Below are 23,788 nucleotides of genomic sequence, written 5' to 3'. Positions count from 1 at the left end.
TTCAACTTATAATCCCTTGCCCTTGCATTTGGCTGAAGATTCTTAGCACTTGCTCTCTTGCCTGCTAGCTCTCTATCTCTCCCACCCTCCCACCCCCGATGCCATTCGAGGCCAAGTTAAGCCTCCGTCCCTCCCTTCTCCTCCCTCTTTCTCCTCTCCATGAGTCTCCCTCTCTCTCCCCTCTTCGTAAACCCCCCTTTCTCCATTCATTTCCCACCCCCCTCCTTTTTTTTCTCTCTCTCTTCCTCCCTATCCCTAGTTAGGTATGCTTTGGCTCGGTATGGTACGGTACGTACAGGTACTTATCAAACTAGTCACCAGTTGGTATGAGACTTGCTACCAATTCGGTAGATCTTGTGCTAATAGGCCTATCATACTGACTCAAAACATCCTCGTAGGTCAATGAAGCTGTCCCATAGTTTGCTCACTCACCCAATACTGGGATCTGGTGAAGAGGGAAAAGGGGGAGGAAAGAGTGGGGAAGAGGAGAGGAAGGTGCCATGATGGGATGTTGCTAGATGATGGTGAATGGATGGCTTAATGGCTTTCAAGGATTAAACTCGTTCATGGGTCGGATCAGGCTGGGCTTTGACAAAGATCAACACAATTAACCTATCCCAAGCATGTCTCGGGTCCTACCGTGCTATCATAATCTAACAAAATGTCCCATTACTGTAGTTATGCAGCAGTTGGGGAAATAGAAAGAACTTGCGGACACAAAGTCCGTTAAGTTCATCCTCCACTCGCGATTTATATAGATTTGATCTTAAACGGCCGATCAGTTCCGCGCATCCATTGTTCGATTTGATTGGGTTTGTTTCAATGGTCGCATGGTTAAACGTCATCCACGGTGAGTGGATAAGCGATCTGAGGATTTATCCACATGGTTTTGGTGGGATAACATAGCACGATGCCCGAGACTAACGAGGATCGCCAATCTTTGAGAGTCGGGAGTAGCAGCGTTAGTCCTCCGACCACCATAGTTTCAATCTTGTGAAAAAAATAATCCCATGGCGGGTCAAGAAAATAACTGGAACGGTTGTCATGCAGAAAAAGGGGTTGTTTTCTCCACAAGACTGATGTTTTCAATCGTTTATCCTCTCCGACATTGGTCCTCAATTACGGGGAGAGAAAGATTTGTGAAGTTTAAGCTGCCTAAGCATCACAGTGCTTTCGTCTCGCACTCAAGTCTTTTTGGCCAAACCTCGAAAAAATAATTAGACTAATTTTAGCTTAGGCTGTTTGAAGGAGGTTAATAAAATTTAGCATATCAATGTGAAGTTTGGAGTTGAAAACAAGAGAAAAATTTGGTAGTAGAGACCTGTTCTGAGTGCTACTTAGAGGGTGCAGTTGGATCTTGCGACTTTTCTCATCATGTAGCTTCTCGTAACTCCGCTGCAAATATAATAGCAATGCTCAACAGCTCATAAAATTTATCTCGATTTGTTTCCTCCCCTCGCTCTTACTTGTCACCATTCCTTCCTTCCTCGACTCTTCCCCTCGCTCATAAGTTAAGGCTTGGGTTGGATCAAGACAAAAGACAACCTGATACAAGCTAACCAACCATCAAGTGAGCTGGAAGAGGTACAGCAACGAGACTGTCGATTAAGGATCTGCATTCCCTTTTAATTAAGCTCATGTTTGATTTGGAGGGGTTCTCTCATTTACCGTGTTAGATTTGGATTGGAGTTATCCAACCTCGAGTCAGAGATGTAATCACAATTACTACATCAACTACGGCAAGCCATACTACGAAATCTTCAATGCAATTAGAGGTGCATGCACCGCCAATTACTGCAAATCAAACTTCTTATGCCATTGGTTAAAGCAACGGATTCCAGATCCAAAAAATGTGACATCTATAATTTCTTCGTGTAGTGCTCTCATGTTACAATTCCCTAGACTTTGTCAGGGAAATTGAGAATATAAGCATGATTAAGTTGGTTAGCACTGAAAATTTGCCAGACCCTGATTCCTGATTGCAAGGACTGGCAAAATCACAGCCAGTGCACCTGAAACTAGCTGATCTTAAATTGTACAGCAAGATTTATCTTAAATTGAGCTAAGTTACAATAAAAATAAATAAAAAGGGATGTAGAACCAAAAAATTAACCAAAAATATCGATATCCAATTCATGTCAACATAGATTCTAACCAGTCTGATGTGTATTCGTATGCCACGAAGGTGACAGCACCAGCTGGCGCAGATTTTACTAGGGAAGGGAAGATGCCTTTGTAGAGACCAGCCCACCCCTCTGCCTGCACGATCTGTTTAAGGGCATGGTACATGTTCTTGTAAGTGCGGCTCTCTACTCGTGCTCCGTACTTTGGGTGCCTCCGAAGTCCTTCAATCTGCATTTTAGCGAACAGAAGTTGCATGCATATTATAACAAGTACATCATGCAAGGAAGTGGTAAAAATATGCAGCAACTGGAATATCAAATAGTGCCATGGGTGAAACAATCACTGACTGGGTTTCACTCATCACAGCCACAGGGTTGTCTCTGAGTCAATGGATATCTACCATCCATCAGTTCAAACAGCCAATAATGAAAATGCTTCTGTTGATAAAATGGACAGGGATAGCAAATTACATGAGAATACTAGCAGGCATACCGAGGATTCACATGACAACTCCAACTTTCATATGGTTCTTGTATTCATATGATTAGATTTGGTTTCATGCATCTGAAACATTCATGTGCGACTTCTGCATAAAAAATCCACTTAATTGTTGATCTTGCCAGAAAAGGTTGGTGTTTTTTTTTTTTTTTTGTAAAGTGATACACATTTAGGAGTCTATGGATGATTTTGTCATCGGATAAAGTATCATGTGTGTAATAACCATTTAATGAACATCTGATACCCATTTACTAATTACAATTTTGCGTATCCAACACAACTTGTTTAGATCACGGTCCATCTTGTACTTTTGTTCAAGGGCTAGACTGCTGGGGACCCCAAAATGTGTATCAGTCTGCCAAAAAAAGGACCTTTCCTTGCAGGATCAGTAATTAAGTGGTTTTTTATGCAAAATCCACTACTCATATTGATTTTGGTTATATGAACCAAGGAAAGCTGAACCGAGCCGAACCGGTCGGTTCCGCCCGAGCCCTTAGGAGGCCGGAATCTGATTAGCTCTAGCCGGAACCAGCTAAAATCGGGCGATTCTATCCGGTTCGAACCAGTACCAACCTATACCGAACGCCGACCGGTACGAAGTGTCCGGTACAGATCTCAGTACCGATTCGGCCAACCTTGATATGAACTCAACAACTTTCAGCGTGAAGCAACTATAAATTGAAGGTTCATCAACATACAGGGGAATCTGATTTTTATAATGGATAGCAGCTGCATCAGAACAAGGTAAACACTCGTCACATATTGTAGCTATATATGACCAATAAAAGTCCCATAAAGTTGGTTAGTCCACTTCTGCATCATAACATTGGTGGACACAGGTAAACTGGCTGTCCTGCCCTGTCCTGCTACCCACCTGATGTTCTTGCTCAGGTTATCAAGCATTTCTATTTCTAGCATATGATATGACAAAGCTAAGCACATTCCTTCAACCAGGCAAATTGCAATCAAAGTCTAGACAGAAAAATCATGCAAAGCAGTAATGATCATGCACTTGCCACTTCTAGAATTTGAATTCGATAAACTTTGGATTTAGATAATCTCAACATCTGGATATTTTGCTTCTGGGATGCTGGAAGTTACCTGGAACCTCTTCTTCACCACATCAAGAGGGTGACAGACAGCTTTAGCACATGTTCCAGCAGCAAACCCACAGAGAAATAGCTGGAAGCTTGAAGGAGAATCATCTGGCCTGATTGAGCTAAGATGGGGAAATCTAGACTTATTCCATGCCTGAAGACAGAATATAATGCAGTTAAATCCACAATAGTAAAGAAAATAATATGTTGACAAATCTCTCTCTGACAAACTTATGACACATGCAGAATCAAAACTTATATAAGAAAACAGCGTCACTCCTTGTCAGAATCTAATATGTTAAAAAGGATGGAGCACCCTCTTAATAATAGCATTCTGCTCTTTCAGGCATGGCTGTTTGGTACAGGTGTGTATCTAGGAGTAGGATCCATCTTATCCTCAAATCTCAGGATATGTAGATCTGTCTAAAAAGGATCTAGAAATTGGGCTTGCATATGCTGACACATTTGACTGTCATCTAAAAGTCAGGAGCCAGGATGTTTTGTCCGACTTCTAGTCCCTAGTATGTACTTCATGTTAGGCACAGGTCATGCTTGTTACATTCACATACATGCATGATACACAACTTTTTTAGATACAAGGACTAAAAGCTAAATGACATCAAAATAAAGAAGTGGGAGTAAAGATTTTGGTAAGCAGTAACAAGATAGAAAACAAACAAGGAATGGCTAATAATTTTATCATAAAACAGTTTGATTAACGGTCAAATGTTCCCATCCTTAATGAACCACATGCTTCGCACAAGTCAGCAACATGATTAAAATCCACAACCCTAAGCCTTTCCTCTCCGCTCTCGATGCCACACAACCATGGCCCCCAGTGGCTATGCCATTTTCTGCCTGACCTCCAGCAACCTCCACTGACTTGTGGTGTCACTTTGATCTTGTCCGGCTTCCCCAATCCACCACTGGCCCACAAGTCATCATCTTCCCAGTAGGTGCCTTGCAAGTTCCAATCTCTCACCTCCTTCTTTATACGTTTCTTCTGAGACCCCCCTTTCTTCCCATCTCTATTTCCCAATCTCAGATTGCTGCATCTAAGAGTTCAAGACATGTTCAACTTAGGTCCCACAAGGTGTCCATGTGATGTCACATCGACATGGGTATGTTAAGGTAAGACGCCAAATCCAGGTATCATAAGCATTCTCAAGGCATTGAAGTCAGTCCTCAAACTTTTAACAAAAGAACAGTCTAAAATCTAAATCTTGGCGCAGTGTAACTGATTGAATATCATATAAAATATTGTAATATCAGTAAAATTTCAATAAGTTCAGTGAGAGACAGGCATCTCGAAACCTGAATCTGCATTTTTAACTTCACTTTTTCAAATCTTCACCTCACCAAATGGTAAAGCTCATGGTTTAAAAACTTGAAACTTGGAAATCAGTGAGTTTTGACAAAAAATTGGGTAGCAACTCAGAAACTCAGACAAGTTACAGTGAGTTTTGACTTAAAACTTTTGAGGAAAAAATATGCACAAAGAATCATTACAATTTTTTCATTAAATCAAATGATTGAATATATAGCTATTTCTCTTAACCTTATGCTTTTTTCATTTCCTATTTTCTCTATTTTCACTTTCCCTTATCTATCCCCTTCTGTTTCTACTTTTTCCCTCCTTCCCTCTTTCTTCCTTCTACATCTTTATCTATAAGAGGGGCTGCGCAGGCAACTAGACCCCATTAACATGTTCTGCGGTCCCCACCACCAATGGACTACCTGACCACCTTGACAATCTTATATGATAGAAATACAAGATGCCTAGTTGAAGAGTGGATTGGAAGAAACAAAAAGCAAGTGAATTGAAGGATCAAGTTCCGGGATTAGGCATGACCCCTAACTCCACCCACCCCACTATTCTCAAAAAGAAACTTCAAGGTCATAGCAACTAAATATGTTTGTTAGAGTTGCTATATTTGTTTCTCATTGAGAGGAGCAACTAGAGTACTTTTGTAGTTCAATTTAAGGTGTCCCATGGCATTTGTTTATGATGATTTGTCATTCATAAATTAATTAAATGAGTTAATTGTTGAATTTAAAGGAAAAAAATCTTGACCAATATCTTGCAGTATACATACACGTCATATAAACATACACTAGCACACACATCTATCTAGCCATTTGTGCAAGTGTGTACTGATAATCATCATGGAAGGGTATGGAACAATAGCTTTTAAAAAATAAAATATGCATGAAGAAATGATAAAATATAACTGGCCTTTTCTAATCTTTGTATCTCTCATAAAAAAGGGTGCCAAACTGCCAACAATTAAAAAAAAAGTAAAAAAGTTCAATTACTACCATCATCCATCGCTTGAATGTGTCATATGTGCCAAACTGCAGACCAGCATAAGGAATAATTTCAACTAGTGTTGGCGACAACCCAGCATATAGTCCATGTACACCACGAGTTTTAATGATGTCAAAAAATGCAGCTCTCATGGTGGAATACACCTAGATCAATCAATGGCACTGTCAATTTCCATTCCATGCCAAAACTTCATGCATATATGAAAATTTCATCTATTTTACATCCCATAATATTCAAAAACTTGGTTCTTTTCCTTAGAGTATAAAGATTTTCATATTATCATGGTTAAAATAAGGTAAATCTTTTATGCTGCAATTGATATGCATATTGTCCAAATAATGAATTTGCATATAGGAAAATAAAATATCTTAGGAATATAAAGGTTATAAAATTTAAAGAGCAAATAGCCAATGTTACTTGAACTTTAGAAATTCTGATTGCAACTGGAACTCTTCAAGAATATTGATGATTGGTTCTACTAGTTAGGGTTTCATAAAAAAACAAATGACATATGGAATATAATGCAATCCAAACTCTTTGGCTCAAAGCATTCTAATATGCCATCTCTTAACTCCAATTTCAAGTTCAGAATATAGTCTGAAGAGTAAGTCAGCAAATATGATGAATAAATTTTTGTAGTTTATATTTTTGATAGGTACAACTACCATGACAACAACCATCAAGCCTTCTCTCAACTATTTGGATCCTACATTTTGAATCCCTGTTAGCCATGTATTCCAATTTTGCCTGCCTTTGATTTTATTTCAAGCTTTTCTAAATCCTACTCACAAACTTCCATCTATATTACCTTAGGTTTTCCCATCTTCATATATCCTTCAACAAAGACCAGAGGCCACTTCAAATATTCTTTGAACATCATGATATAAACAATTACAGCAGCAAAAAAAAAAAAATAGTGTCATGTTAAATGCCTAACTCCAATCTTTTTCCTAAATATGCTTTAAGGAAATTACGCATAAAAGAAAAGCAGTGTCCCTCCACCTGATCCATGAATAATATTTTATAAACCAAGAAATAGATATTAATCATACTTAAAAAAAATAATTTCCTTTTAGTATAACAATCAATTAATTTTGATACATGTAAGAGAATCACATATATGAAGGAAAGAGGGAAGGAAAGGGGTAGAGGTAGACGAGAATCACATGGTATGAAGTAGTAAGAAAAGACTCAACATCCCTTAGAATGGAAGCAAATAATTCATATAGCCGACCTCAACTAGCTTGGGATTAAGGCTTAGTCGAGTTGACTTGAGTTTTATAACAATCAATTAGTTTATTGTCTAAATCCATGAAGTCTACAAAAGACAACTGAAAATAACTGATATCTGACAATGCTTGATTACTAATAAAGCATAACACAGGAACTTATTGTACAATAATTTCTCAGTTAGAATGGACATGTCAACCAAATAACCTCTATAATATCCTCCATGCAATTTATTATCAATAAATAATTTTTAAAATAAAAATCATGTAGTCATTTCTTTTACAAAGTAACTTTCTCCAGCAAACAGTCCAATACCATAGAAATAGAGAGTAAAGATGTCTGAGCTTTCCTTCACATATCAAACCTCCAACAAAGGGGTCTAGAAGATAGATCTTGAGGCCTGAGCACTTTGGGTGCTTGCCACACGGAGATAGCTAAAAGTGAACAATAATTATGCTTGTCACATCCTTAAAAGATTTTCTAACAAATGATAAATGTTCAAGTGGGTGCCCTACCACAGAAATTAATTGAAGGAACACGGCTTCCATCACCACCTTACTAGAGATATTTATGAAAATTTGAAAATATTAAGTCCCAGAGTTGAGAGTGGGTAGACAGGTACAAATTGGAGGTCATGGGATTGTCCAGAACATAAGCTGAAAGAGGGTTTCAATATTTAAGAGGAAATATTTCTTTTCCAAAACCACGATCTGGTACAGAAGCAGCTCAATGAAACTTGAATAGGTGTTATAATAGAAGAACATGACTAACATAGCACAATTAACACATACCTTCGGCTCACCCTGTGATGCTAAAACTGTTCGCAGAAGATCAAAAGGATATGATCCTACTGTTGCTGCACATCCCGCTAATGCCCCACTTACATAAGACAAATAAGGATTCAGCTGCAAGTGATCCTCTGGAAATAAATCAAGCAATGCGTGTGACACAAGGATCAAAGAAAGAAGCCAGAAAAATAAGCTTCACTAAATTAATGGCATCCCGCATCAAGGAAGAAAAGTTTATCCTGATATTATTAACTTCATAGAAGTTCGGGCTGGATATAGCTGTACTTGGTTGACATAGATACAGAGAATGTCATGTTCTTTAAGTATTCCGACAAACACATTGATGGCAATCCATCCATGCAATTCAGATTATAATTTAGAAAAATCATATGAGCACCTTAGAGACTAGGCATTTGAACAAGGCATTGAACTAGAATGATTAAATATCAAGGATTGAAGGACATTTGACTGGCTGGCATGGCACCTGTCATATCATTCTATGCCAAAAATAAATATATTTTTTTGGGGCTCGATACCAAGAAGCACCAAGCCATACCAACTCATGCAGTCCTGCTTTGGACCAATACCCCATGTTACATAGCATACCATGACACCTGCGTGCCTACACTGGCACAAGCCCAGCATAGCACGGTATGATCAGCACTCAGAACAATTTAGAACTTCAATCCTTGTTACAAGTACATCTTTAATAAATCAAGTACTTAAAATAATCACAACTTGAAAAAGAAATTATTGCGATAGATGCAGTAATATATTAGACAAAAGGATAACAAATGATCAAGTGCATATCTATGGAGATTTAATGAAATGCCAACTGACTGCACAAATAGAATGATACAAACCAGAAAATAATATCGATCCTAACCAAAATAAGATGAAATACTTATAGGAATCTCACATTCACAAGAGTTGTGACATCAAAAGAGATGATGGTATCCAAAATTATCACAATTAATGGGAAAAGCAAGGACTACAGAGATAAAATTGGAGTGCTAACTGATAATATAGATGCTAATGATATAAACAGAACACGATACTGATGGAGCAACCTGTAAGGGAAAATTTTCAATTATAGTAAACATCCAAATTTTGAACCATAATAATTGGTTCATATACTGATAGAACAACTTTTAAGGGAGAATTTTCAATTACAGTAAACATCCAACTTTTGATTCATAATAATTTGGTTTATATACTGATGGAACAACTTGTAAGGGAGAATTTCAATTATATTAAACTTCCAAAATTTTGAACCATAATAATTAGTTCATGGTAACCAGAAACTTGCTAACTTAATATTTTCTTTCTAAGCAATGGGGAAAATAATATGTGATCCCTTCGAAATATGGGTTGTAGCTGAGGTTTGCACTGCTTACAAACTTATCCCATGCTCCTTCTCCTTCACCCTGAAAAGCCAGAGAATCCCATATGCCCCCAAAAATGCATATATCATTGTGATCGATCCGAGTTTCTAAGTTTCAGTTTTTGGACCTCATTTCCAGCCTGAAACCGAATATTTTTTAATCAGTTCCAACCAATTCGGTCCAGAATCTTGCTATAATTAAATATATTAATTTTAAATTAAAATCAGAAAATGATAAATGTGATAGAATTATTTAAAAAGTTTATTTTAGCATAAGTGATCGTTGCGCATCTCTGCTTCAGTTCTGTGGAAACTATATGCAAGTTATCATTTAGGCTTCTAATGACATGGGTAAAACTCAAACATGTGCACTTACAATTACTACAAAGTGCATCATGGCTGAGACATAAGTTTTATGGATGAGCAAATACTTCGTAAGTTGTAAAACTTCTAAATGGATCAAAAGTTAGATAATGAGCATGCACTTCTAGACTAAAGTGAGAAACAAGACAGATTCCACAATTAAACCTCTAACACTTCATCTGTTACCTAACAACGTTGCAATAGACTATGCAAATATTACCTTGCAACATGTCTATCTGCTGGTTTGCCTAAAATCCTTAGGAGAGCGAAAAAGTTCATTGTACTTCACAAATTACACATGCACCCAGAAAGTGTCATTTGAGTTTGCAAACCCACAATACAAGTGTATATGATATCCAAAAAGTTTAATTGTAGCACTATTGCATTTTTCCTAGGTTTTGCTTATGTATGTAAATAAAGGAAAAAACTAAATCTTCAAAAAATATTCAACAAAATACATGCTTAATTTGAAGGAAACAAGCATGTGAGTCCAATGGCACATCAAAATAAAGAATTATCTATATTATATAATTTAAAACTAAAAGCAAAAACCAAACAAATCTTCTATTTTTAAAATGGTCGACATATTACTCTCGAAATCATACAAGAAAATCTAGATCATATGCCGTGGATTCTAGAACATAATGACTAAGTAATTTTATTTTAACTATAAAGTATAATCCGAAAATATAAAGAGTTTGGATGCCAACAACTACACTAGCACCTAGGCAGTCCCTTTGGACTTGAAGACAATAAAGTGTAACAAGAAACATTTTTCTATAGAGACAAACAACCTAATAGCGAAGTTAATGCTCTGCTTCTTCCAAATAGACCATGAGACACCAGAGAAGGAAAAGAAAAAGAAGAGAATTATGTCCTTAAGGAGTGAAAGCAAGAACCTCCCATGAGGCTTCATATGTAAGAATACCTCAAAATCTCATCCTAATAACTTTAAAACTTCCTTATCCTAACCTATAAATACAATGGAAATTCTAGATAACATTCCTACTAAACAAAGAACTCCATAAGCAACCAACTATTAAATAACCCTAAAAGACAATCAAAGAAATACAAACATATACACAGACATATAGACACACACCTATATATGTGTGTGTGTGTACAAGCATACAAATACACATACCTATATATGTATGTGTGCATATGTATATGTCTATGTATGTATATATGCATATATGTATGTATTTGTATGTATTTATGCAGGTATCTCTCTCTCTCTCTCTCTCTCTCTCTCTCTCTCTATATATATATATATATATATATAGCATCATCAGTTGAACAACATTATTATTTGGATAGACAAGTTCATCTGTTCTCTCATGTAATGTGTGCATCAAATGAATGATAGCACTTTGATGTGGCATCATGACAAGTACCAAATACAGTCACTGTAAATTAAATCTAACCAACACAGAATCAGAATATGGTAACTTTGATGATTTTATGTGGAATTTCCTCGAGCATTGGGTTACTAGAAATTACTGACATTAAAATGTTCCTAACCAGCTTGCACAAAAATTTAGTGATGTGTGGTATATCTAACATAAGGAGCTTCAATGAAATTCAACAAAAATGAACTCTGTACAAGATAAAAGTTACAGCAAGAGTAGATGATACTGGCTAAGATCAAAAATTTGGTGTAAGAAAAATAACATAGTCGACTGACATTTGCAGCATGCCCAAACCATATTCTTTACCATGGATCATACCTGTTTTGGATGAACCTGCTGCAAAAGTTTTTAATTTGTGCAAAACTGTAAACTGTATAGCAGTGTAGGGCATGTACATAAGCAGAGCCGGAACATTTCCTCTCCAGAAACCCTGTTGCACCAGATCATATTCAATGAATGCAGACAGAAAGAGCAGCAACTTCAAAGACTAAACACTTTCTCTATAGTACATCTGTGATTTTATCTTACTATATCTTGTTTTAATTCTTCTAATAAAGCTATCAGCCTTAGAACGATAAAAGATAAACAAAGATAGATAACTGATTTACATAGGAAAGCTATACAAAAACATGACTAATAACATGACCACAAGACTACCTTTGTTCAATCTAGAGAATTGCCATGCCTACTCATAGAAAAGTGTATCCTCTCGAAGAAGGAAATATGAACCATCAAGGAAACTGAACCCACCAAATTACAAAAGCAGACCAAGTACAAAGAGTGTGTAGATACAGCCAGAATTTATAATAATAAGATTTAGGACCTTAACCATGTTAAGAATAAGGGACTGAATTAATGTTTATCTCATTTATAACTGTCATCATCAGAACGACTCTTTCATGCACTTGTAGCCAACATATAATTTGATCGAACGACACAAGAATCTCATCAAAGTAAGTCATGACCCTACATTTGTTCAATTAGTCCATCCGGTGGCCTCTCAACAGTTAAATTTCACTTCATCTTCTCCCTTAAAGAATCAATGTTAGTCCTTAAACAGTAGTATAAGCTTGTAAGAATGGGAGAATGACCATGCCAACATCAGTTTGTACTTCTGGATTTACAAGAAAGAAGTTAAAGGCAAAGATAATTGTCGTCTAAGCAAACAGAAGTGAGCATTAAAAAGGAACATGTCTCGTCATTCAACTGGAAAGTGAAGATCTGCAGAATAGATTAGTAAGAACACATGGTTACCGACTTACCGGTGCCAAAATAGTAAAGACAAATGTTCATCTTCTGGCAAGAGTGAGCATTAACCTCAGTTCTACTCTGCTAAATAACCACTAGAGCCCCAAAGCTTAAGTTGTTGGAAGCGTTCAACAATGTATGCCGGACATTAATCAATGCAAAGCAACTGAGTAGAGTTACATGGTCACCTACAAATTGCAAGATCCCTTATACTAGCACTGAACAATTCCTAAAATGCAAGGCCTCTTGGCAAGACCATCACCAAAGCCATTATATGCAATGACATTATTCTAGAATAATTCCAGATTTAAATGGCAAACAAAAAAGAATCAGTATGGTGGAATACAAAGCTATCGGAGATAATTGGCTGGAGGGTTTTATTTCAAAGAATGACAAGAAATAAAAATTGAAATTCTATGAAGTTAAAAAAAAAAATCAAATAATGGGATAGGATACTAAAATATTAATCCATTTAGGGTGTACACTGATATCTGCAAAAGGTTATGCTTGACACTACAAAGATTATAGATTTTTCCTTCCCAAACAAGAAATGATGGAAAAACAAAATTTTAGGGTGAGAAGAAACATTGCTCTGAGTATTAGTTCAACATTAAAAAAATGAACATCAAAAGTGCCTTCCCCCACAGAATTGGTGGAAAGTTTCCAGGGAAAATAAATATAAAAGTGCACCATAATGCACAAAGAGAAGAAATCTTGATGGAGTTTGGGAAGGTGAAACTCATAAAGTTCAACTAGTGGATGGGGGCAAATTTTGGTTCAGCAAGAGACAAGAAAAAAGAAGGCAGTTTTGTATATCAAATTTTACAAAATGATGATTGTAATGACATCGTAGTTTGCATCTTTTTTTTCGAATAGTAGGCCTATGTCTATGTAAATCCTTTTACATCAAACTTAGCAATTCTATATACTTTTATGTGATGGAATATAAATATAATGAATAGTTAAAATTCTGTTTGTTTCTCGAGCATGATAAGAATGAGCATATAATTGTTGGAAAGTGAACCTTTTATGTCCTTATATTGATGGTTTCTTACTTGTTAATCATTCAAATTACAAACCATCACATTTCTTAGTTCTTACCATTTTTTTCTAATATCGCTTTACCTTTTGTTAATCTTCAAAAAAAATCAAAAAAGAATCTTAATCTTATGATCTGCAACTCGATCCATGATCCAATCTGATTCAACCCCCTCAATGATGCAATTTCAATACTAAACATTGAGTGTGATTTGTCACTGCTGATATTATTTGGGATAGCCTCCACTTTTATAAACAAAATATTACAAAGGAAAGAGTATTTTGTAAAAAAAGAAAAACCAACGAAGGGTGAACTATGTAGTGATCTTATTCAAGGAAATAATTTTCTTCCCCATTTAAGCTTTTACTTTTCTATAGTAGTTTCCCTTAGCTTATTGTTGTACAATAGTCATTCATTTCCTCGTTAATTTTACAAAGGACTAAAAATATTTCCAAGCTTTCGTTGTTTAACTTTTAGCTTGTATTTGATTTTCTAGCTCAGTCTTCACAATAATATTCTAAGTTTGATAATATAGTGACATTATGTTGCTTTTCCATCACAAGATGTAGGGCGAAGGAAGGTTCTAAAACCGAGGCTCCCTACAACAACCTAAAAATAATTGGCATTTATGTTTTTGGAATATCCTCAAGAATTAGATACTACCTTAATAGCTGAAAACTTCTACCTAGTGTGCCACATCTGCTTCTTAGTCTCTCTAGCAACATGCTCCAACATTTGCTTCATAGGCACTTGCTATAATTTTTTCTCACAAAGATTAGCTTCCACGCTTGAGCCAAAATCCACTTCTGCAATCCACCCACTCCCATTTTCGCTAAATCAGAACACAACACCAACAATATTCTAATAGTCTTTGTTCTCAAGTACCATTATCAAGTTTGTAGTATTCAGTTGCAGCCAGCCTGGTTCAGGGATAAGAAGACATACATGTCAGCTCTCTTGCTTTGTGATCAAGCTCCTATTTGCCCAACATTCATTGATTTCCCATCAAACAAGCCCTCCCTAAACATTTGAGTCTAGAAAAACGTTACATACAGTGGCACTTGCAAAGACCTGACTGAATATGGCATTACACCTCAACATTGCTAGCAAAACATTGGTAATTTGTTGCATGGTGTTTGAGTTTAGTGCAAGGGTTGAGGAGTCAAGATTATAGGCCTGTATCAACCATATTGATTGGCAACTGGCACCATGCACCCCTCAACATCAGTTCCTAGATGAACTGCACCAAATTGTTCCGTCTGAATGAATATCAGCATATACCACTTGATCCAGTTTTCCTTTTCTTCCTTCATTTGAGCTGATGGGTGCTGGCCTATTGCCCCGTGTCAATATGGAACATACTGATATATGTACCATACTGCGCTGCAGACCCATATAGGCATTAGCATAGGTATCTAAATCTTTGATTCAACATGACACGGACATAAATATAATTAGTACATAGTCTAGTACTTGATTGAAAAGCCACCCCTACTCACTGTGATTGGACTTGATTTGGTCAGGTCATAACAGCTAAACAAAGAAATTCGACTACATTTTTTCATAGTTATTGCATGCATGGGGACGCTACCCCAAACTAAAGACCCATTGCCTTTACTTACTCTTCTTTCTGTTTCAGTCACAATCATATTGAGATGGTTGTTAGTAATTTCAACCAGTTTAGTTATTAGAAAATAAAGTTCTAGCAAAAATATCAGGTAGTTCCGCTTTTTAACTAGTATATTGGCATGTGTAAATTAACAAGAATTTGAACCATTGCGATCAGTTTTGATGGACAAAAATTGGAAAAAAATAAGAAGAGACAGAAAAAGGATGTGTAATTTAAATTTGAATGAAATTATAATCCATGAGAGAACTATGAATTTTTCCATCTTTACCAGCTTATATAATTTGCAAAATATAAAGTCCTAATAAATGTACTGCTTATATTTCCACCTAGGGGCAAGTTACAAATTCGACAGAACTAAAGACCCCTATTCATTCTTTTTAAGAATTTCATCATTACACAGTATAAGTCAAGGTTTTAGTTTTCTTTGATCTTAGTTGCCAGAATTGTTAGCAAGTGTGGGTGCAGGTGCAGGAAAGCAAATACTTTAAAAACATCTTAAGGAGGCACTTAGGAAGTGAGCGTAGTTTCAAGATCCAGAGAAAATTCCAAAATAGGTGCATTAACCTAGATGGAAGATTCTGGCTATTGGGTCTCTGACATCAGAGTACCTATTGTTGTAAAACATAAGAAAGTAATTTTTTCATTCGAGAACTCCTGCAGCAAGTATAACGTGAACATTGTTTATCAAATGATTTTTTTTTAATACAAATGAAACTAAATACCACAACTAGTCAGGAAAAGCCTAGATGATTGAGATTGTGATTGTGACAACTAAAATTAAGTTATTTCCCCATAAAAAGAAAAAGAGAAAAATAGAAAATTGGTGGTTCGATGGGTTAAGCGTCATAATATTTGGAGCAATACATACCGGCAAACCTTCCTCTCGAAAAATGTCCTTAGTTGCTTGCAAGATTCCGGTATATTTTGAAGGTCTATACAACTCCCTTTGAAGTAAAGCCCATTGGGAAGTGGGCTCTAATTGAACCTGCAAGTAGTCACCAAAGGAATTCCTTAGCCCTTGATATGCATAATATACTAAATCAGGAATCCTGATAATACATGAGCTACACATCAAAGTTAAAACGTTGACCAGAAATTTGTATATATTGCACAGCAAAGAAAGGAAATCAGATATAAAGTATATATCATCCCGTATAGCAAACATCCTATACTGCATGAGCACTGGTAACTGCATCCTTGGTTGATGTTTAAAACAAGTATGATGAAGTGTCTGAGATCCAAAAAATGCCATACATGGGTTCGGGCTTGGCTCTTTGCTTGGACATGCAAAGTCTGAAACATACTAATACTGAGAGAAATTGCTGAAGTGAATCTTACAAGAACATAATAGAAATAACCAAAAAATTAAAATACTATCTATGATATTTTAGCCATGGATTAAGTCAGATGACTTGAATAATATATTTATATGGACCTTAGTCAAGATCATTTATGCCTTACTTTTAGTAGTTAAAGGCAGCAAAAGCATAGGAAAAACAAAGGCTTTAGATTTCTTCCAGACCTAGTCTATAAGAATGACCAAACTACGGTGCATTCATTAAACAAAAAACTCTTTGCAAGTTCTTCAAGGAGAGTTTGGAGATTCTAAAAGGATCCATAGAAGGTTAACACATCTTTAACAGCACTACTCAGCCTGGTAGAGGGATGTGATCAAGCATAACCAAAAAACAAAAAAGACGACCAAGAATATGCAACAAAATTTGGAAATACTCACAAGGGGCTGACTGGATCTACTTGTAATTCAAGGAAGGCCATTTGATGCATCTAGATAGGCCCAGAACCTTGATTTGAAACTTAAAATTCACGATCTCTGAAGGTTTTTGTGAGACTTAATCAAAAGAGGCCTTCTTTAATGTTCTAAATTTATTGGGGGAACTATCATCAACCACTTGACTCAAGTAAAACTTTCATGCTCTTATACAATCCCTCCTAATAGTCCTAAAGTCAATTGGTCACTTGCAAGATACTTCTATCCTGCTCGCTACTGAGGGGTTAAGCAAGTTCTGTTGGATACCTATTGTAAGCCGACCACATCATGAACCAGCAATAGGTCATATCCCCCTCACTTAAAGGCAGTATTAGAGCCGAGCTAAATAACTGGACAAGGACTTTATTCTGGTGTAGGAAATGCATTCTAATTTCTCAAAGCAGGTTCGGTGGTAAGCCAGAAGCTTCAAATAGGTTCCTGATAAAATATATTATCAAGATATATGAATAAAACATCATCATCTATTCCTTCTCAACTAAATTTACAAGATATAAAATCAGAATTATCACTAATTTTACCCATCAGTCACAATGAACATTGCTACAATTAATGTCCATCTTAAGCACATTTCTGATGAGACTAACCTGATTTATCCAAACACTAGTCATCTACAGTATCAAGAAATACATACCTTTAGCCAACAATCTGGTGACCTGAAAGCACAACCTTTTGCAAACAAGTTTCTAATCATGATGACAAAGACAAGCATCAGGAAGAGGAGGGAGGAAACTCTAAAGAAAACACAAGACAAATGCACAATTCTTACAGCAAAAAAGGAAAAAGGGTATATGATGTTGTTGTTTTAGTTTATCATATATAAACTTTCAAAGCATTACTTAATTTTTTTACAAGCACCACCATCAAGCACTTGCTCATGAGTTCATCATGCCACTAAACTGAAATTCAATTTCCACAAGCTCTTATTATTATTGAAGATTTCACCTAAATCCTGCATATATCTATCAGCAATGAAGATCCCACTTGAAACCTCTTCATTTATCTTGGTTTCCTAAGAAGTAAGAACTGGTCAACATAATGTCAATGGGTTTCAATGGCTAGCAAGTTAACACAAACTCTTAGTAACCATTTTCTTGCCATGAATGCAACTCGAAGTTGTAAACTAAAATTAGATATCAAAAACTAATTCTAAGCCGAATAAGAACTCAGAAGCTAAAACTAGCACTTTCAAATGATGTCACATCAATCCCCACTTCCCAACATCAAAAGGAAACAAACTGCAAACAAAGCAACCAAGCAATCACCTCCGCACGCATTGATACCTCATCTATGTTGTTTAAAGATCATTCTACCAAATGTTCCCTCTTTTCTGCCCTCCTTAAAGCTACATTATCACAAATTCCTAACTCCAAAACATTAATAAAGGACCTGAGTCAAAAGAACAACAGAATATGTATGACTAAGGAACAAAACCAACAACACCACCCCCCCCCCCCCCCCCAAAAAAAAAAAAAAAAAAAAATTCTAAACCTTGGGAACCTGAAACGAACTTGAAACCTAATTTTGGCCACATACACTACAAGGAAGAGCAAATACAACTAATTTTAACTATCTAGCACTAAACCCTATATGAATAGATAATGAACTACAAACAAGCTAAGAAATATATTACGGTAGGTCACCACAAGCCCCTTTTTTGTCAAAGAAAGGGTTGTTCGACCAAAAAGTCGCTCTTTACCATCATGCATAAAGCTACATTATCACAAAACCCTATCCTTGAAACATTAAACAAAAAAACCACATCAAAATAACAAGAAAGCAAAATTAATTCCCGGAGAGAAAACTGAAACGCCAGAATTTCAAAGCCTGTGAACCCGGGACCAACCTGAAACCTAATCTTGATCACATCCAGCGGCGACGTCACCGTCCGGGAGATCCCGCCAGAGATCGCTCCTGCCAAACAATCTATCAGTGCTCGCTTCAGCTGTCCGGGCTCCTCCATCTTCTTCCAATCCCCAATCACCAAACCACGAAAAAAATCCTAAACTTTATCGAATCCAGAGACAAGAAGGAAAAAGGGCTCCGCCTCCAAAAATCTTCAGGAAAAAAAAAATCGAAGACGAGAGAAGAGCGGAACCCCGAGAGCCCGGCAGGGGATTAGGTTTTTACAAGAGAAATAGAGGAAGAGAAGAGACGAGACCCAGGAGCAGAGAGAGCGGGGTAATTCACGGGAAGAGACGAGACGCCGACTTTTGGGCGATTGGAGGTAAGAGGTGTTTATAAAGGAGGGACGCAGTCGTGCAAATATTTCCCTTTTTCTTTCCTTTTTTTATTTTATTTATTGATAATTTTTACCCTAATTTTCTTTTATCTTCCTACGGCTGTTTTGGAAGCCTAAAAAAATTTACTACCTTTAACAAAAAAAAAAATACTACCAAAAAGAAAACCCCAACGCTCAGATATTTTTTTTTTGGTAACTACGCTCAGTTAAACTCCTTTTGACCGCGGGCTGAGCCTCCAACGCTGAATCTCGCTATCTCTCGCGCCCGCCCGCCGCCGGCGCCGCCGATCCCCCGCTCCCCAAGGTTAGTTGAAACCGACGTCCATAGATTTGTCTATGAAAAATATACGCCGAGAAAAATATATTTTAGGTATTATGGAGACTGCCAAAATAATGAGGAGTAATCAAATCACGTATTGGTTGTGTAATTTTAAGGGGAGAAGCAATTTTGCTTTGTTAGTATTTTTCTTAATGAGGTTAGTGTGCTTTGCAGCTGTCATGCATGGGGAAAGTATTAACAGTTAAGACAAGTTTAAGTGAGTTAACTGCCTCTTAAATTTTACTAAAGATTAGAAATATACTCATCATATTTTGACAAATAATTTATTTAAATTTTTATTCTTCTTGGAACTTGATATTTCCTATGCATACATAGGTTAACACATGTGGTGATACATGCCAATCAAAGTTTGGATATATCAAAATTTTCATATGTACTTTGTCATAAACAAATGTATTATGTTATGAAGGTGAAAGGCTTGGTGTACCTCCTTAATTATTAGGCATCTCTGTTAATAAAAGAAAAATGAAGAATCCTAAATACATGGTATAATCAAAGCAATACAAATAACAACTTTTTGTAACATTTTGATTTTTAAAAGAACAAGGCTACTCTAGAAAATCACAATATTGTTAAGATAACTATATGGCAGGTTACGACTGAAAGCCAAAGAAAATAAAAGATAATACGCACAAGACTGTGTTTATTGAATAAAAATCCCCCGTTACAATTAGTGTGATGACCATGAAGTTTTTAATAAATTTTTTAATAAATTATATTGATTATGTAAAACCAGTAGATGGGACTCGGTCCACTTGACTGGCTCAGTAATATTTAGGTCAACTTCACATGCGATGCACGTGAGGAGGGACGAGAGGAAGACTCCAATTGAGAGTCTTATTTTTTCCGATCGCGGTGGTGATCGGAGTCCTATTGTCACTCAAAGACCAGCCAGATAAGGCTATGATTGTCTATTTGAAGAAACCCCTTCCTCTTCTTTCAAGTTCATCCAAGATCAAGCTACCGACCCCAAGCTTTTTCTCCGATCTTTTTCCTCGATTTGTCGCCTGAAGGAGCCGCCAAACCACCTTGCCAGCTTGAGGTAGGCCTTCTTCTTCTCTCTCTCCTTGTCTTTTAGCTGTGAACCACTCCGATTTGGGCCAACGAATCGCCGAGAAAATCGTCCCAAGTAAAGTGCCCTATTTAGATCTCTTTTTCTTCCAGGTTCACCGCCGCCAGCTGCCGGGGTTGGCAGAGCCTTACTACCTCATGTTGTCGTCGGGGCTAGCCACCACAGTAGCCCCTGGATCTGACCGAAGAGGAGAGATAAACTCCTTCCTATTTTGAAAATGAAGAAGAGAGTTCTCTCTTCTTTCTCTCTCCTCTCTATTCTTTCCCACTTCTCTCTTGTTTTTCTCTTTTATTTTTTTTTCTCTACTGGACTTTTTCTCTGAACTCTCTCTAAAGATGATAAACCCAATAAAATATTTCTTTTCACGATTCTGGGTCAAATGGAGAGATCTTTTTAGCTAGATCTTTTTAGCTGACAAAGATCATAAATAGAGAAAGAGAGCCCAAATAGTGGTACCCTAGGGAGGCCTAAGACCATAGTAGGGATGACAAATAGGTGGATTTTTTTCGGGTAATAGGACCAATTTAGAAAAACCCCATAGGATTTAAGAAACCTTTGGTATTTAAAATTAAAACATGTTATGTTTTGGGACAGGTTTGGGAGTTGACCCTTGAGTACCCACTACCTGAATCTGATTAGATTATATATATATATTATAATTTTACAAAAAATTATATATAATAAAAAAAAGTGAGGGGATGATGGACTTAATGTTGATCTTATGGATTGTGGCTGTTTGTTCCTGTTTGAATTGAAAAATTAATGTATTATTGATTTTTATTTGATATTAAAAGATACATTTTGGTCATTATACATTGGTCTTTCTCTTTGTATCCAACCTAAATAAAGACTAATCGGGCAGGTTTGGATACCTGATGGATTTACTATGTTTTGATGGGATAGGTTTGGGATTTTTAGACAAAATTTTAATTGGATTTAGGATACATGTAGGGTAAATTTTGTAGGTTACTCTATCTGCTGCCATTCCTAGACCGCAGTGACGATTGCTCACAATAATGATCTCCAAAAATATGGTGTTGGGGGAAAAACGGATTGCCTCGAAATACGTGAACGCACTACCAGCACGTAACTGTTGGCGCCCGACCTGAAGGCGCCCGATTTCGACATTCTCGACTTCAAAACACCGAGCCGACCTCAGATGGCCGACCTTGCCGTTCACACGTTGTGGCCACACCCTGCGACAACCTCGCCGCACCATGCTCCACTCACCAGCCATACCACGATGTATCAACCAGAGACCATGCCATGAGCGACTGTCAGCAATTAATGCGCATGGCCTCCGCAGATCTCCGGCTTACTCAACAATTAATATGCATGGCCTCTGCAGATCTCCGGCTTACTCAACAATTAATGTGCATGGCCTCCACGGATCTCCGGCCTACTCAAAATCTTAAGCCCTCCACGACAGCCAGTTGACTCGCTCGACTACGCTCAGTCATCCACTGCAACTCATTGGCTCCAGTCTAGCCCTCCACGGCAGTGCATTAATTCACACGATCGTGCTCAATCATGACGGTAACTCATTTAATCGCCCCGTCACATCACAGGTAACCCTGTACCCCCTTATAAAAGGGAAACCTCTCCCTCTTAGGGGAGAGGATTCTTCTTCTGGATCCGAACTTTGGGAACTTGAAGAAATATAATCTCTCTCTCTCCACTATAGCTCCCTCTGACTTAAGCATCGGAGGGCCGGCACCGGAAGCCCCGGCCATCGGCTTCTTACAGGTCTCCCGAAGGACGCAGCCCGCCGGCGTACCGCCACCCGCCACCCTTGCCGGAGCTCTTCCTTCTTAGCCAGTGGTCGCCTCTGGGTCTAATTTCCAGCAACATATGGATTTAGGGTGCAAGATCAGGCTTATTCCAGAATGAAACCTAGAAACTAAAATGGGCGAAGCCAGCTTGCCCCAAAGCTGGTACCAAGGCTACTGGGCTTATCTGGCCTACAATTGGTAGTTCCATCCACAATATGAAGCTCGGGGCTAGTTTTCTCTAGGTTGCTCTCGACCCACTCGTTGCAGCGAGGCTCCATGAGAGCCCTCCTTATAGTTACAGTGCAATAGTTCACGATTTGTTCATGAAATGACTCCATTGTTATGGGAAAGCCGTCATCTTCTTGCTTTTTTGCGTCTCATGTTTTGGTTTCAATTTTGGTATTAAACGCATCATGGAATCACTAATTATTTTAAAACCTCCACTACATCAAATATACCTGCAGGATTTTTGTCATGAACGTGAATTTTATGTCGATTGTAGTCATTCATCTGATCAACTTCAAAGAATATTCGGATCGGTCGTCTAATGTTATTTCACACAGTTCACAAAATCCAGTGCTTGGGATCAATATATAAGTTCACAATTTTCCCTGGTATCCCTAACTGAGATTAGTTTATAACCGTCCAGTGATCCCTAGAGTGTGATTTTGGAGTCAAAACTCTAATACTGATAATCTGAAATGTCTCAGGAATTATAACTAGTTGGACCAACCAGATTCAACCCTTGTCCTGTGGGGCATGAGGGGGTAGATTGCAAGTTTTCTTGCATTCTGACTGAAGAATGACAACCTAATTCTGAATTTACTTGTGCTTGGATCAAAGGCTAGAATCAGCGAACCCAACTGGGATGTAGTCATTACTGTTGACTGATGACAAATTGACTCCCGCCCGGCGATAGATGTCCCATGCCACATTTTGTGAACGGTTATCCAGAGAATGAATGAATTATAAATTAGCGTCGAATAAACCACTGACAATAGAAGACAGCATACAACTTTAATCGCGAAGTGAAGTGAACAAAACTAACCGATGAAAGGAGAGAATGTGGGAGATAGAATGATATCAGGCCAACTCAAGGGGTCAGGCTAAACAAGGATACTTGATAGGATAAGTTAACAAAGTCCATAACGTTATCTTTTTCTCTGTTTTTTTACTTTTTCTTATGTAGAAGTGTACTCGAATCTTAAATTATCAAAACGGGCGCAAGTTACAAACTCAACATAAAGTCGGGAGACTTTAATTTTTTGAACATATGGAAAATATTTTCTTTTATGTCCTTGGTTGTTCCTGAAATTAATTATTATGTATCTAAGTTTTTAAGTTCATATAAAGTGGGTGGATTTGCCGACTTCACTTTATGGTAACACAAAATTACATGCACATCCCTCATTCTACTTTATGTTTATCTATATG

The 23,788-nt window shown here is 37.2% G+C and overlaps 1 protein-coding gene across 2 annotated transcripts; it reads right to left on the bottom strand.

Annotated features, from left to right (window-relative positions):
- Positions 1-1,822: 1,822 nt before the first annotated feature.
- Positions 1,823-19,142, bottom strand: LOC103722118 (mitochondrial thiamine diphosphate carrier 2-like). 2 transcript variants are annotated; one of them, XM_008812559.6, is made up of 7 exons: positions 18,775-19,142; positions 16,011-16,127; positions 11,544-11,655; positions 8,070-8,197; positions 6,039-6,191; positions 3,724-3,873; positions 1,823-2,352 (listed from the first exon to the last, which is right to left on the bottom strand). In XM_008812559.6, exons 1-7 carry the CDS (start codon positions 18,889-18,891, stop codon positions 2,134-2,136), a joined length of 996 nt encoding a protein of 331 aa, XP_008810781.3. In that variant the 5' UTR covers positions 18,892-19,142; the 3' UTR covers positions 1,823-2,133. The 2 variants fall into 2 exon arrangements, with proteins under 2 accessions (XP_008810781.3, XP_088558878.1); XM_088702752.2 differs by lacking the exon at positions 6,039-6,191 and having other exon boundaries at positions 18,775-19,139.
- Positions 19,143-23,788: the final 4,646 nt, after the last annotated feature.

This window comes from Phoenix dactylifera, chromosome 8, assembly GCF_051530095.1.
Source record: "Phoenix dactylifera cultivar Ajwa chromosome 8, Ajwa_hap1_PhDact_Kaust_v1.1, whole genome shotgun sequence".
NCBI lineage: Eukaryota > Viridiplantae > Streptophyta > Magnoliopsida > Arecales > Arecaceae > Phoenix > Phoenix dactylifera.
Note: the sequence above shows the minus strand (reverse complement) of the source record. Positions and strands in the feature narration are given on the sequence as shown.